This window comes from Protopterus annectens, chromosome 3.part1, assembly GCF_019279795.1.
Source record: "Protopterus annectens isolate FY-2018-M chromosome 3.part1, PAN1.0, whole genome shotgun sequence".
Classification (NCBI taxonomy): Eukaryota; Metazoa; Chordata; order Ceratodontiformes; family Protopteridae; genus Protopterus; species Protopterus annectens.
In genome coordinates, this window is record NC_056732.1 from 1,718,479,190 (window position 1) to 1,718,493,421 (window position 14,232).

The window sequence follows — 14,232 nt, forward strand, 5'->3', positions numbered from 1 at the left end:
AAGACTGATTTACCTTGTACCTGTGTCACTAGATAATAACACAATACATGCCAGTGTCAGATGTCAGATATGTCAGAAAATGTCTGGTAAAACAAGCCCTGTACCTCTAGCAACTTCTTGTTTACTTTTGAGAGGTACAGCTTTAGCACACAAAACCCCAGACCAGATTGTAACTATCTCTGGAATGAAGTCCCACTCTTAGTATAGAAGGTCATAATGGGCATGCTCCTACATTTAGACAATCCCAGCCCATGTCGGAAGCCACATTGGACTATATAACTGTATTGTGCATATATGTCTTTACATACAGACAGCTATGAACATCTTAACTGTCACTACACACACTCATCCGACAGGATTACCTTCAGCTAGCTGTAGGTGGCCCATATGTGATATATCTGCATCTGTTGTGTGTGATATACAGGCATATATAGCAATATGTCAAGCATACACACACACACACATAGATGTGGAAAACAGAGAGACAGACAGTGATAAAGAGAGAGAGAGAGAGAGAGAGAGAGAGAGAGAGAGGCACAGGGAAGCACACACAGAGAGTGAGTCATCCACAGGTATACCCTGAATGGCATAGAGTTATGCCCTGCTGCAGACAGTGGCATACCGGTTGTAACCAGTTGCACGTGCCAGCAGGAAGGTGAGCTCCATTGTGTAACAGTACTGATAGTACTGAGGTGGGGGTTGTATTAGCACTTCACCTGCCTTTGTGTGTGTGTGTGTGTGTGTGTGTGTGTGTGTGTGTGTGTGTGTGTGTGTGTGTGTGTGTGTGTGTGTGTGTGTGTGTGTGTGTGTGTGTGTGTGTGTGTGTGTGTGTGTGTGTGTGTGTGTGTGTGTGTGTGTGTGTGTGTCTGTAGGTTTAAGTATTAAGAAGCCATTCCCACTCAGCACATTTCCCATTTCCCTACTTCACAAGATCTGTTGATGTCATTCACCTTAGAAGTACCATTGGACAGTTGTCAGCCTTATAAGCTCTGTAGCTTGTGTGATAACTGCATAACACTATAGTACAAATAACTAGATAGGTAGGGGTTCTAATCTCAGTCCAGCAAATGTAAGCATGTATGTGTGTGTGTGTGTGTGTGTGTGTGTGTGTGTGTGTGTGTGTGTGTGTGTGTGTGTGTGTGTGTGTGTGTGTGTGTTTGTGTGTATATGTGTGTGTGTTTGTTTGTAGGTAAAACAGTTTTAGGTCATTCCCACCCAGTACACTTCCCAGTGCCCCACTTTAGCAGTTCTGCTGATGTCATTCAACTTAGAAGTACCTTTGGACACTTGTCAGCCCTGTAAGCTCTGTAGTACATGTGATAACTGTGTAACACTATAGTACAAATAACTAGATAGGTAGGGGTTTTAATTCCAGTCCTGGCAAATGTAAGTGTGTGTGTTTGTTTGTAGGTGAAACAGTTTTAGGCCATTTCCGACCACTGCACTTTCTATTGCCCTATTTTAGCAATCCTGCTGATGTATTTCCCCTTAGAAGTACCTTTGGACAACCGTCAGCCCTATAAGCTCCATGGCACATGTCATAACTAATACAGATAACTAGATAGGCAGGGCATCTACTCTCAGTTCTGGCAAGTGTGTGTGTGTGTGTGTGTGTGTGTGTGTGTGTGTGTGTGTGTGTGTGTGTGTGTGTGTGTGTGTGTGTGTGTGTGTGTGTGTGTGTGTGTGTGTGTCTGTGTGCCTGTCTGTGTTTGTGTGGGGGGAGGTGTGGATGTTTGTAGGGTAATGTATTTTGATGCCCTTCCCACCCAGTGCATTTCCCATTGTCATACTTTACAAGGGCTCTTGATGTAATTCACCTTAGAGGTACATTGAGACACTGTTAATTCCTAAGAGCTCCATGGCACGTGTAATTGAGTAACACTGTAGTACACATTACTAGATAGGTATGGGGTTCTAAACTCAATGCTGGTAGCTGTAATACTGTGTATGAGAATCATATCCTCATTGTGTGTGTGTTTGGGTGAGAATCATATCTTCTGGGGTGTGGGTTATACCATTTTCAGGTATGTACCCCCCAGTACACTTCCCATTGTCCTACTTTACAAGGCATGCTGATGTCATTCACCTTAGAAGTACCTGTATATACTTGCCAGCCCTCCAAGCTCTGTGGCATGTGCAATAACTGAGCAGTACTATAGTACAAATAATCGTTCTGTTGTGTGTAGGTTAAAAAATGTTAAGGCCTGTTAACCTCCTATTGTGATGTTACTTTAAAGAGCTTGTTAAGGGCATCTGCCTCACATGCACAATGTAACACTATACAGCCCATACCAGTCATCTGTACAGGTGTACATGGAATATCCAGATCTTTGCAACCTATATGTGGTCTGTGTCCCCTAGCAATGAGCATTTCTGTGATATCATTGCCAAATATGTCATAGTTACCATAGTGACACATACACCAGCATCAGACATCATACCTGACTGACACATTGTGCTGATACAAAGTCTGTCACTCTATCATTTGTCCAGGTTTGTAGGACCAGTAGCTGAGACCAGTCACTAGTTCTGGTGGGTTATTCCCACCATCCATGAAGGCATTCACAAGATTACTTGTTGTAAGAGGTTGTGTGTTATGTCCCAGGCATATAATCTATGTGGAGCATGTCATGTGTATGTAGCACTATAGTACATACAAGTGGATACATAGGGTTACTAATATGTCTATTGGCAGCTGTGTATGTGTTTCGGTATGCACATCCCCTGTGGCTGTCTTTACTGTGTGTATGTGTTGGCTATACCATTTTTTGTTCCTCTTCCACACTATGAACTTCCACATTACCAATCTAGTTTCAGCCCATACAGATGTCATCCACCTTATAAGCACAGTTACACAGTTTCTAACACAAAGCCACTGTGGTGCATGCAATGGCTGTATCCCTGTGTATTTTATATAACTAGATGGGTAGGTCATCTACTCTGAGAAGTGTCAACTCCATGGGCATGTGTGTTTCAGTGCATGTCCCCATGCACCAGTGTGAGTGTGTGTGTCAGATGGCTCTACCATGTTGAGGGCCTCTGAACCCACCATTGGCAATCCTAACAGCCCCTGCAATTGTCAACCACTTGAATAGTAGTGGCAGACACTGCAACACTGCATTACCTCTGCAATATTTGTGTTATGTATCTATTGCTATTGTTCATAAGACTGTGCAGGTAAGGGCTGTGCTCAGCACTTCAACAGCTGTCCCATGTACAGGACTATGACTCTGTGTGCACTACCAGCATGAGAGGCCAGACATGCATATGAGTTAGCAGACACATATTCTGGTGATTGTCAGGTTAGACTAACACAGGCTGACCTGTGTCAGGAATACATACCCCAAACCCATCATACACAGTACCAGGCATACCCTCACCAACTGCATGAAGATTGAGTGGATGGAACAGGAATGGCAGGGGCAACAGGTGCTGATAGATGAATCTGTTGCAGTTAAAGAAATGGCTAAGTTTGTGAGGGACCTAGTGACAGTAATCAAGTAACCTCCTCTGTACATGTGAGCCTGTGGTACTGCAAAACACCCAGGTGACATGTATGAAAGCTATCTGGCTGTGTCAATGGTATGTATGCAAGGTCACATTGTCTGCCCCAATTGTCCCTCACACACTGTTGTATGTAAACACACCTGGTAAACATGTACATATGCAGCTGTACCTTGGCTATGAAAAGGTCACTGTGTTTCTACTCCACCATACTCATCATTGCTACTGTCAGAAAGCCCACAGCCTGCAGGCACACAGACACCTGGAACATAAACAGAATACAGTATGTGACACTACAGTCAGTAGTACTAATAGCAATAATGCATCATGGTTAAAAAGGTATATATACCTCAAGTACCCATAACTATTGGCAACAGACAGCACCTTACACAGCATTACATTACTACACTGTACTATATTCACCTTGTGCATCAGACCCATATGAGCATGTCCCTGCATTGTTGGCATGAATAACAGGAATGTGACACAAGTATCATCACATGCACAGGGTGTGGTATGGGGTTGCCAGAGGCATAGGCTGGGCCATATGATTGTCATTGTGTGCATCTGTGTGTGTGTGTGTGTGTGTGTGTGTGTGTGTGTGTGTGTGTGTGTGTGTGTGTGTGTGTGTGTCTGGAGGTGTGGTGTTCAACTGGGCCATGCAGAAGAGCTGTGCATGTCTGGTGGTGACTGGCCTGTGACAGAGATGTGTGAGTGCATGTATGCACACAATCAAGCCATGTGGATGCCTGACACAGGGCTATGTTGGACAGCCATGGACCCTACATGGCAGGATGTATGATTCATCATCTCCTGCCAGGGGCACTGGAACTGGTTCTGCCAGGTGTCTTCACTGGCACCACCAGGTGCAAGGACAGATGCAGTGCTACTCCCTGATGGTGACTGCTGTCTGCTGGATCCATCACCCTGATGGGACTGGCCAGGACCACGTGCCTATGGCCTGATCCAGTGTGTTTTGGACAGCACCTTCTCTTTGGTAGTTCTGGTGGTATTCCCACTACGGGACTGAAAATGTGCATGGCCATGTAGGCTCTCAGCTGATCTTGTTGCTGACATATGTTCACCTGGCCAATGCCCTACTCCCAACAGATGCTGAAGCACAGACATTGCACAGTCGAGCAATGACAATGTCTCACCCCACTGTCTATTCATGACATCGTCAAAATGACATATGGCATCACAAATTCCATGGAGATCATCACGTACAGGGACAGGGAATTCCACCTATCTGTATAGGATAGGCGTTGCAGACACTGGATTTGCCTTCTCAGGAACCTGTGTAGTCTCTGCAACTGCTGCATTTGCTTGGCAAGGTATATGCCAAAGGAGCCATTGTACTCGGTAATGCATCTGATAAGGCTGGAGTACAGTGATGCTGTGGTTCCTGGATGACATACCCATATTTGTGAGGTGGGCCATGTAGACAGCCTTCTGTACAATGCTGCCCACATGGTGGGAAACTGTCAGGTTGCTACCAACCTTGGTGCAAAGTCACCTCACACCAGAGTGCATGCTCAGTACATTGTTATTACTGTCATAATTAGTATGGATGACATCTACCACAACTGGAAAGATGATGCTTCTCTTGGCATTCAGTTTAAAACAATGCTTTGGACACGAGTTATTAATTTGGGTAAGGGCCTATTGGAGGATGCTTACATCAGTAGAGGACTGTAAGACAGAGGCCAGCTTGCAATCATATGTACACTTGGCCAGCCACAGACCACTGGTCTGGTCTTGTATGTCAGAAATGTATATCTCAAACAGTAGGAGCTCCCAGACTGATCCTTGGGGTACACCGCTCTGTATTTGTCTACTACTAGAGGATGGCTTCCACTATTTTCTGAGTGGGTACTATCATTGACCCAGTTAGCTACCTATCTAATAACATACAGGTTGATGCCTAGCTGTGTAGGCTTATGTATCATGGCTGCCTGGGGATTATTGTGAGTGTTTTGGGCTAGATGAAGGTAGGCAGTGTGCACCATCTTCCCCTTGTCCTTGTGTTTGTTGACTGCTTCAAAGAAGTTGACCAGGTTTAACAGGCCTGATCCCCCTTTGACAATACCACACTGTGCGTGCTCAAGCATTTTGAGGTTGGCCATGTCCCTTTTTATAAGGTCCTTGATATTGCCTTCCATGCCCTTGCAGATCAGGCAAGTTAGGCTGATGTGCATATGACTGGCTGGGTCAGTGGATTGCTCCACCTTTGTGTACAGGAATACCAGTGGCTGTTCTCTGTGCAGATGGAATGACACTAGTGCTCAGGCGTTGGTTGACTACAGTGTGTAATGGAGCTGAGAGCTCATGCCTGATTTTGTTTAGGATGCAGCCAGGGATGGCATTAGGCCTATGGAGATTTCATTTTGTTGCCTTTGCGAGGGCATTATGGACCTCCTTTCTGATGAAGAGGGGAGAGGGGCAGGTGCTGTGCATGTCCATGTGTACTGATGGGGGGGGCAGGGGGTGATGTTTACACTTAACCTGTCTGAAGCAGGTTGGCTATATCTATGCTGTATGTGTATGTGGTATTATTCACCACCACTACATAGGAGATTTGGTTGTTGCCTCTGGGATTCCAGACATATATGTGGAAGGCATGGTGATTGGCCTTGGTGGATGCGTCCAATTTTCACTCAAAGTTAGCCTTAGGTTGAGTCATCTGTGACCTTATTTGCTTGTTCAGACAAAGGTGACATTCCTTCCAATTTGGCACCTGCTCTTCATGGCCCTGTCCAGCAATTATTTCCACCTATTATGGAATTTGTGCTTTGCTGCTGTCCACCACAGAGGTTTTCCTTACCTTGAGGGAGATAATTTTGTCCTGATAGGTATTGCTGAGTCCATACAGCTATGTAGGTGCTCACATAGTATTGTGGTGTAGGCTTGGGCACTAGTGCTAGTTCCAACTGATGGGATGGTGGCTGTAAAGTTACTTATACCTGCTCTAAAGTGATTTATAGTCAGTTTTTGAAAGTGTTTTTTGTTTGACCCTGACGGGGGGGGGGGCAGGAAGATGGTGACCTCAACAGTGATGGCTGCATGGTTAAATCTTAACAAGGAGGATAACACTGTAGGAGTGCTACAGTGGCTACTCATGTTTAGGACCAGGTACAGGATATTTCCACCTGTCATAGGAGTGTTGACCAGCTGATCCAATGCATTGCCATTGACAAAGCCAAGGAATCTCTGTGCATTCATGTTCAGGTAGAATAGGTCATGCACACTATGGTTGGGTAGTTAAAGTCACCCAGGAGCAGGGCAGAGGGTTGAATCTTGACAGATTCAAGCAGGTCCAGATAGGTGTAGTAGGTGTCCAGAGTCATGGTTGGAGGTCTGAAGCTAGCTATGATTTGAGTAGGTGATTTGTCAACAGTTAACTGCACTTAGGATGTTTCCAGTGTGTCATGCTGTTTAGCCAGCCTGGAGGTGTGTATGTGCATGATAATGTTTAAAACTCCACCTCCTTTGGTTTGGCAGCCCTCCATTTGGGTCTAACAGTATGGTGGGATGAGTAACCTGGCAAGGTTAGTGTGCTCTCCACAGCTGCAAACCAGGTGTCAGTGACTGCACAAATGTCAGCATCCTCCAGGACAAGGTACTCTTGCAATGACATTAGTTTCATGCTAAGACTCCTAGCTCCTGTTAGAGCAAAACATCTGGACAAAGGCATACATCAATGGTGGGCAAAGGCCAGAAATTAGTGACACTTTATAAAACTAGCTGTAACACACTTAGTTGCTAGCAAAGACGGTTTTGCATTCATAGAAATACTCTGCAGGATATGACATCTGACATTCAAATATATGCTATTATGTTATGACTTCAGTCTTAACTGGGTTGCCAGTGATTTGCCAAACAATACACAACTGTATGAGGCATTGACTACAAATATGAGGCAAACATGTGGTCAGTCTGCAAAACTCTGGACAGTTAAAAGGTATGAGCTCAGTATATAACATACAGTGAAACACACACTTCTGTGCCAGTTGTTTACTATGCACATACCCTATATAGGTCTCTTACATTTTTAAGACAAGTATATGTATCATAGTAACATTCACAGGTGACATATGAGTACTTACAACATCCCAGGTTGCTAGCCTAGCAGTGTCACAGTTAATATTGGACAACAGACACTCCAGTAGTAGTTATATATGAGCTGACCTTTGCTGGGGTGACTCTGGGGCCAGAGCTGTGATCTGTGTCACTGCAGGCAGGGACAGCAGGAATGGACATAGGTGCTGGAAAGCAACATGTGAGCTTAGCAAGTCTTGTTGAGACCTATTGTTTAACTTCCTATTTCACATTATTGCATTCCCTCTTCTACATTGCATTACATGCTTAATTGATTAACATACCTGTTATAGTGCTGAAGAGTTTCCTCAGAATAATGCAAATGTTTAGGTTTGTGTAGTCACAGTCTGTCTTTGTGTAGATGGGTTTAGACCTGTTTTTTCCTTTTGTAGGTAATGCTGATGAGCAGATGATGGCATGTGCACCAATTGGTGCCTCCCACTTGCTATCTGCATCCAGAGCAGCTGTGTTGTCTTTCCATTAGCCAATGCCATAGCAACACAGTGCTATAATTAAGTCCTTCATGTGAGCCTTGCCCCTTTTCCTTGCTTGTGAGAAGGACATTATGGAGGTATGGGAGCTACAGCTTCACAGAAGGTAGGTGGAAATATGTCCTAGAACAAGAAATGTGGAGACATCCCAACAAAATGGGGGACAAAGTTCCTAAATTAGGTAGAGATTTAAGTAAGCATTGCTGTTATATACATAGAAGATTGCTAGGTTTAAAGAGTTTGTCTGGACATGCATTTTCTGAGTGACTTGATGTCTGATAGTGATATGTCTATGACATACCTCTCAACTGCCCAGATGTCTTCAGAGTGCCCAGAGTTTTGCCTCTGATGTTTGGTCTGTCCTCAGCCTATTTCTGTTTTTGAGAAATCAGTAGGATAATGTGAGGATTGAAGTCAGTAAATGTTGATATCCATTTGTGTTTCAGATGTCATATCTTTCAGAGATGTAATGTTACAACAAACCTTGTAACACCAGCAACTGTTTCAGTGTGCAACACCGTTATGTGAGATATGTCCCTCTTTACGGCCCCCTGTCCCCCAAGTATGTCAGGCTTTGTCCAGATGTCTTGCAATAAGTGGTTCAGAGGTATTGTATTTTATTATTTAGCAACTTTACCCTGCTATCATCCCAGTAACTTAGCAGGCTCCCAGAAGTGGTATGAGGCAGTAGCCATAAATATGGTCCCACACCCTGGACATTCTGTGGAATCCTGTACAGTTGAGAGTTATTTATGTCTTGCCATTGTTAACAGACTGTTAAGACTGTGTAGCAGTGTAGTGTGTAAATGTTTATTGGGCTGAATAGGGAGAGTGGCAGATTTAAGTGTCATAGATCCTTTTCTATCTGACTGTACATGCTGTTACAGTTGCTGGTGGCATATGAGGTGCATATGTTTGTAGGAGCAGACTGAGAAATGTCCTGTGACACCTCAGGATTCCTAGTAGACTGTGACTTGGGACAGTATATGTCGGTGTAGTGTGTGACTGGCAATCAGGATATGTTTGTAGAAATAGTCGTTATACTCTAGAGCTCAGTTGGGGTACTGGTATGTTGCTGTGACTGTGGTGCAAATGGTTGTGGGTGGACAATTTCGCACCGATGTCTGCTTTTCCCTACAGTTACGTCCCTGTAGTGCAAGATATATTTGCAAATGCATGAGTAATTCTCCAGAGCTGATTTGGGGTAGTGTCATTTTGGTCTGGCTGTAGTTCAGAAGGTGCTGGGTGAAATGGTTGGCAGCTCTAAGTGTTTTTTCCCTTCTTTTACATGACTCAGTCATACCTCTCCACTGTCTAGATTTTTATACACTGTCCAGATGCATGGCTCATATTTTTAGTCTGTTTCCCATAACAGTTTTGGGTTTCTGAAAATCACTGAGATAACGTGAGCATTGATATCAGTAAATGATGACAATAATTTATGTTTCAGACTTGAAATCTATCAGAAAATATATGTTAAAACAAACCATGCTCCTCTAGTAAACTTCTACGCATATAACAGCCATATTTCAAGTATGTCACTATTGTTTGTCCTTTCTCCCCACACTTTGTTAGACTTTTTGCAGCTGTCTTGCAAGATACACACATACACACACACACACACACACACACACACATATATATATATATATATATATATATATATATATATATATATATATATATATATATATATATATATATATATATATATATATATATATATATATATATATATATATATATATATATATATATATATATATATATATATATATATATATATATATATATATATATATATATATATATATATATATATATATATATATATATATATATATATATATATATATATATATATATATATATATATATATATATATATATATATAGGTATATATATATATATATATATATATATATATGTATATAAGAGTATTATCTCCACAGATTTTTACCTAGTGTTGGATGACCGTCCTGCATTTATAATTCTCACAGCTCATGTGGAGTAGTGGTAGCTGCTGTGACTGGAGTACACAGGGTTATGGACTTAAGGCTTGCCAGGGATGTGTATTAAATGACTGTAGTGCATGATATGTTTATAAAAGCATTACAAATTCCCACAGCTCAGATGGTGTAGTGCGCAGGGTCATGGGTTCAAGACTTGACAGCGATGATTTTTTTATTAATGTTAAATTACCATAATGCTTGATATGTTTGTAAAAGCATTATCAATTCTCATGGCTCAGATGATGTAGCGGTAAGCTGCTGTGATTGTAGTGCACAGAATCCTAAGTTTGAGGCTTGGTAGGGTTGATTATTTTGTTGCTGGGCAGAACAAGGACTGACAGAGACAGAGTGATTAAAGCACTTTTAAGCAGTAGTAAGCAGGCTTGCATGGTTTTGCAATCAAGCTAAGTGATGCTAACAGATGGTTAAGTGCTCTTAGCTTTGCTTAGCGGCACTTATTCGCGCTTACACCAGCACTAATTTTAAATAAAGAAAAGGAAAAAAGGGTAAGAGGAAAGTGGTGAAATGGGGATAAGCGTGGGGTAAAACATTAAGAAAAGCAGCTAGGGATGTGCAGGACTGGTGTAGGGAAGGACCATAGCTCTACATTTCTACTGCAGCAACAGATGTGACTGGTGTGGAAAATTTTGAATTTACAGCCTCACACCCCACAGGGAGGGGTGTTGGCAACATACATTTGGACAGTAATTTGAGTGTTGATTGCTTTACATCACTGGACATGGTGGTGAAATGTAAAGCTATGTATGGGGCAATGATTTTTTTGTAGGACAGATGCCCTTTTTTAAGGTGAGAGTGGGATGTTGTGGAAGGGCTGTAGGTATGTTTGGGAAGGTAGGTTGGGTAGGATAGGTTATATTTGCAGACAGACAAGACACGCAAGACAGCAGATGGGTGGTATATGACACATGGGTGGGGGTAAACACCTTGGATAGGGAGAGTGGTTGGGAATTAGAAGCCCATGGTCGCCCCCCAAATGGATACAGTGGGACTGTGGTCCCCACCCATGGGCAGTCACCACTGCACCTTCATGGCCCCGAAGGTGGCTGTGCTGGAGGCTGAACAACAGGGTCAGCCTGCCCCTCAAGGTGAACCAGACAGCCCTCCATCTGGCACAGCCATCCATCCAACTTGGAGTGGATAATGCTGCACACCATACCCTGGAACATGTTGCAGGTGATAGGTTCCTCTCTATGCCTGTACCCAGGGGAAGTTGGGCCATCCCCTGAGGCAGTTCCACCCAAAGGTGGTGCAGGACCAGCAGAGGAGGATCTTCCAGGTTGGGTTCCAGACATGCTGGTGCCCAGTGCCATGGCCAGATGAGGCAGGACAGGAAGATCTGCCAGGATCAGCCTTCCCAAACATGCTATGGTGTTGTGATTTTCTAAGATATAGTAGTTAATCATGAGCAAAACATTTCAACATTAGATGTTCATGTTTCACTGTTGCAGTCATTGCATTTGGGTAATCTGTTAGCAGGTTGCCCTCAGTTGGCCTGAATAACAAAGTCTTGGGTCCTGCATCAGTTGCTGTCTCCTCTTCCATGACGTCAGGTCGTCAGGGATATAAAACATGCAGCCGATGCCATTTTATTCAGTCTTTCTTGCCGTGCGGTGCCTGAAGCAGAAGCAGTTCGCAAGTGCCGGTCGGCCGACTCCTGAAATTTTCACATTCGAGTTTCAGAACCAAAGTCTTCAACTAAAGATAAGTACCGCATTGGGGAAACTTTTTCTTGCTCCTTACCGATGTCAGTAAAAGTTAATAATTGCATTGCTTGTGGGAAGCAAATACCTCATAAGGATTTTCATTTGTAATGTATTCCTTGCCTAGGCCCAGAACATAACATGCCTTGCTGTTGGTTTTGTGCTACATTTAACCAACCCACTAGTAAGTGTCAGTATATTTTTGCTTCTAAATATTTTGGATCAAGATTTAATTACCCTGAAAAGTTGTCGGTTAGCAATCCGACTACCGGAGTTCACAAAAAACACAAAAAAAAAGACAGAGACAGACCATCGAGGTCCAAAACCGATGACTAAACTTCTAAGCCAGTCGCCAGAGTGAGGAGCTTTTGCAGCCCCTGATACCCGCTACTTTTGAGTCACAGGCCTCTACTGAGACCCATGCAGAGTCCGGTATGCCGCGAGACTCTCAGAGTATTGAACCCGCAGATGTCTCTCCCTTGGATGGGTCTGGAGTCACTGAGCAGGCACTGGCTTCTGAGGGTGTTTTCAGGCCTCAAAAATTTTTATATAAAACCAATGCCAGCCTCAAAAACAAGATCAAAAACATCTTCTATGTCTAAAAAAACAATGCATGAGCCACGTGCTCAGGCCCCTATGCCTAAAAAGCAGATGATCAAAATGGCTGAGGACTTAATTAACTTGATCAGGGGTTCCCAACCCCCCCTGCTAAGAGGCCTAGGCAAGACACTGATTATGAATCTTCAGATCAGTTTCTATTTCTTCTGATTCCTCTTCTGATCAGGGATTTTCTATTCCACCCTATGAGGATTCTGATGCAGATGAATCCATCCCATCTACATCTCCTCCTGAGGATTGCTCTTTTGAAGAAACCTTGCACACTTTAAGGGAACATTTTCATTGGGAGAGTCAGGATTTCTCTGAATCAAAAAAGAGGCTTAGGGATTTCCTTTTTCTCCCTCAGCATAAGCCTTTGTCAATACCTCCTGTATTAGACATTGTTGATGATGTGTTTTCGGAATCAAGCATGGCTCCTGATTCCCTACCTCCAGCTCCTAGTAAGCCAGACAGATACTACAGGGTTCCTGACTCCCACAAATTTCTGTTCAAAAATCCTGCTGCTGATCCTGAGACTATCTCACAGGGTCCCAAAGGTGTAAAGGCCTCTACAGCCAAATATCCTACCCCCTCTGATAGAGAGATTCCAGGGCACTGGATAGATGGAGAAAGAAGGTTTATACATCTGCAACCTTGGCAATTAGGGCCTTAAACTGCCAGTTTCATATGCTTAAATATAAACAGCACATTATGGGCTTATGGAAATAAAAAATTATGTTGATTTCTGATTGTGTGGAAAATAAAGAATTACAGGAATTATTACATTCAGCAGAACAGATTGGAAAGCATACTTTGCAATGTGGTTTTGATTCCTTGGAGGCCTCTTGCAGGGCCACAGTAATTGTATCTGTAATTAGAAGGCATGCCTGGCTCAAAGAGCAAAATCTGCCTGATCATGTTAAAGCTAAATTGTTGAACGCCCCCTTGCAGCATGATACTCTGTTTGGTAATAAGGCAGGAGAGGTTTTAAAGAAAATGGAAGACAAAGCTAAATCTATGCAAACTGTAAAAGATTTCTTACAAGTGCAGCCACCCAGGTTCAGGAGGCACTGGCCTACTAAAATTTGGTCATTTCCTGTGTCCAACAGAGCCTCTCAAGGCAAATCCAGGTGCACAAAAGGCTTTCGATACCAATCACAGGGTTCTTACAGGTCAAAGCAATGGGGTGCCTCCACCTCCAAATCTGGAGGAAACAAAGCACAATCCTACAGTAAGCAGTCTCAATAACTTCCCTCTACCTTCACCAAGCCTGTATCTTTTGGCAGCCCCCTTGGGGGGAAATTAGTACTTCATTCTCAAAATTGGCAGTTAATTACCCAGGACAAGTGGGTCTTAAACATAGTATCCCAGGGGTACAGATTTCATTTCCATACTTTGCCAATTCCAAACGGTTGGCCAGATCCGCCACAAAATCAGTAGGCAGAGGCTCAGAAACAAGTTGTGTCCCTCATGGATATGGGGGCTATTCAACCAGTACCAGAAAAGGAAAAAGGACAAGGTTTTTATTCAAGACTTTTCCTGGTACCCAGAAAAAACAATGCCTGGCGCCCAATACTGGATTTATCAATTTTGAACACATTCCTGGACATTCCAAAATTCAAAATGTTGACTGTACAACACCTACTGCCTATGCTGGGCAGGAATGCTTGGTTAGTGACTCTAGACTTAAAAGAGGCATACCTGCATATCCCAATAATGGAATCATGCAGAAGATACCTCCGCTTCAAAGCAGGTTTTTTGCATTACCAGTTCTCTGCACTGCCCTTTGGCTTATCTACTGTGCCCAG

General features: G+C 43.2%; 1 protein-coding gene across 1 annotated transcript in view; it reads left to right on the forward strand.

Annotated features, from left to right (window-relative positions):
* LOC122797841 (vomeronasal type-2 receptor 26-like) overlaps positions 1–14,232 on the forward strand; it is a 115,146-nt gene that overhangs the window by 51,363 nt on the left and 49,551 nt on the right. The window contains exon 3 of the mRNA XM_044066362.1: positions 10,095–10,104. Within this exon, the coding sequence (XP_043922297.1) occupies positions 10,095–10,104 (10 nt within the window). The remainder of the gene's footprint in view (positions 1–10,094; positions 10,105–14,232) is intronic.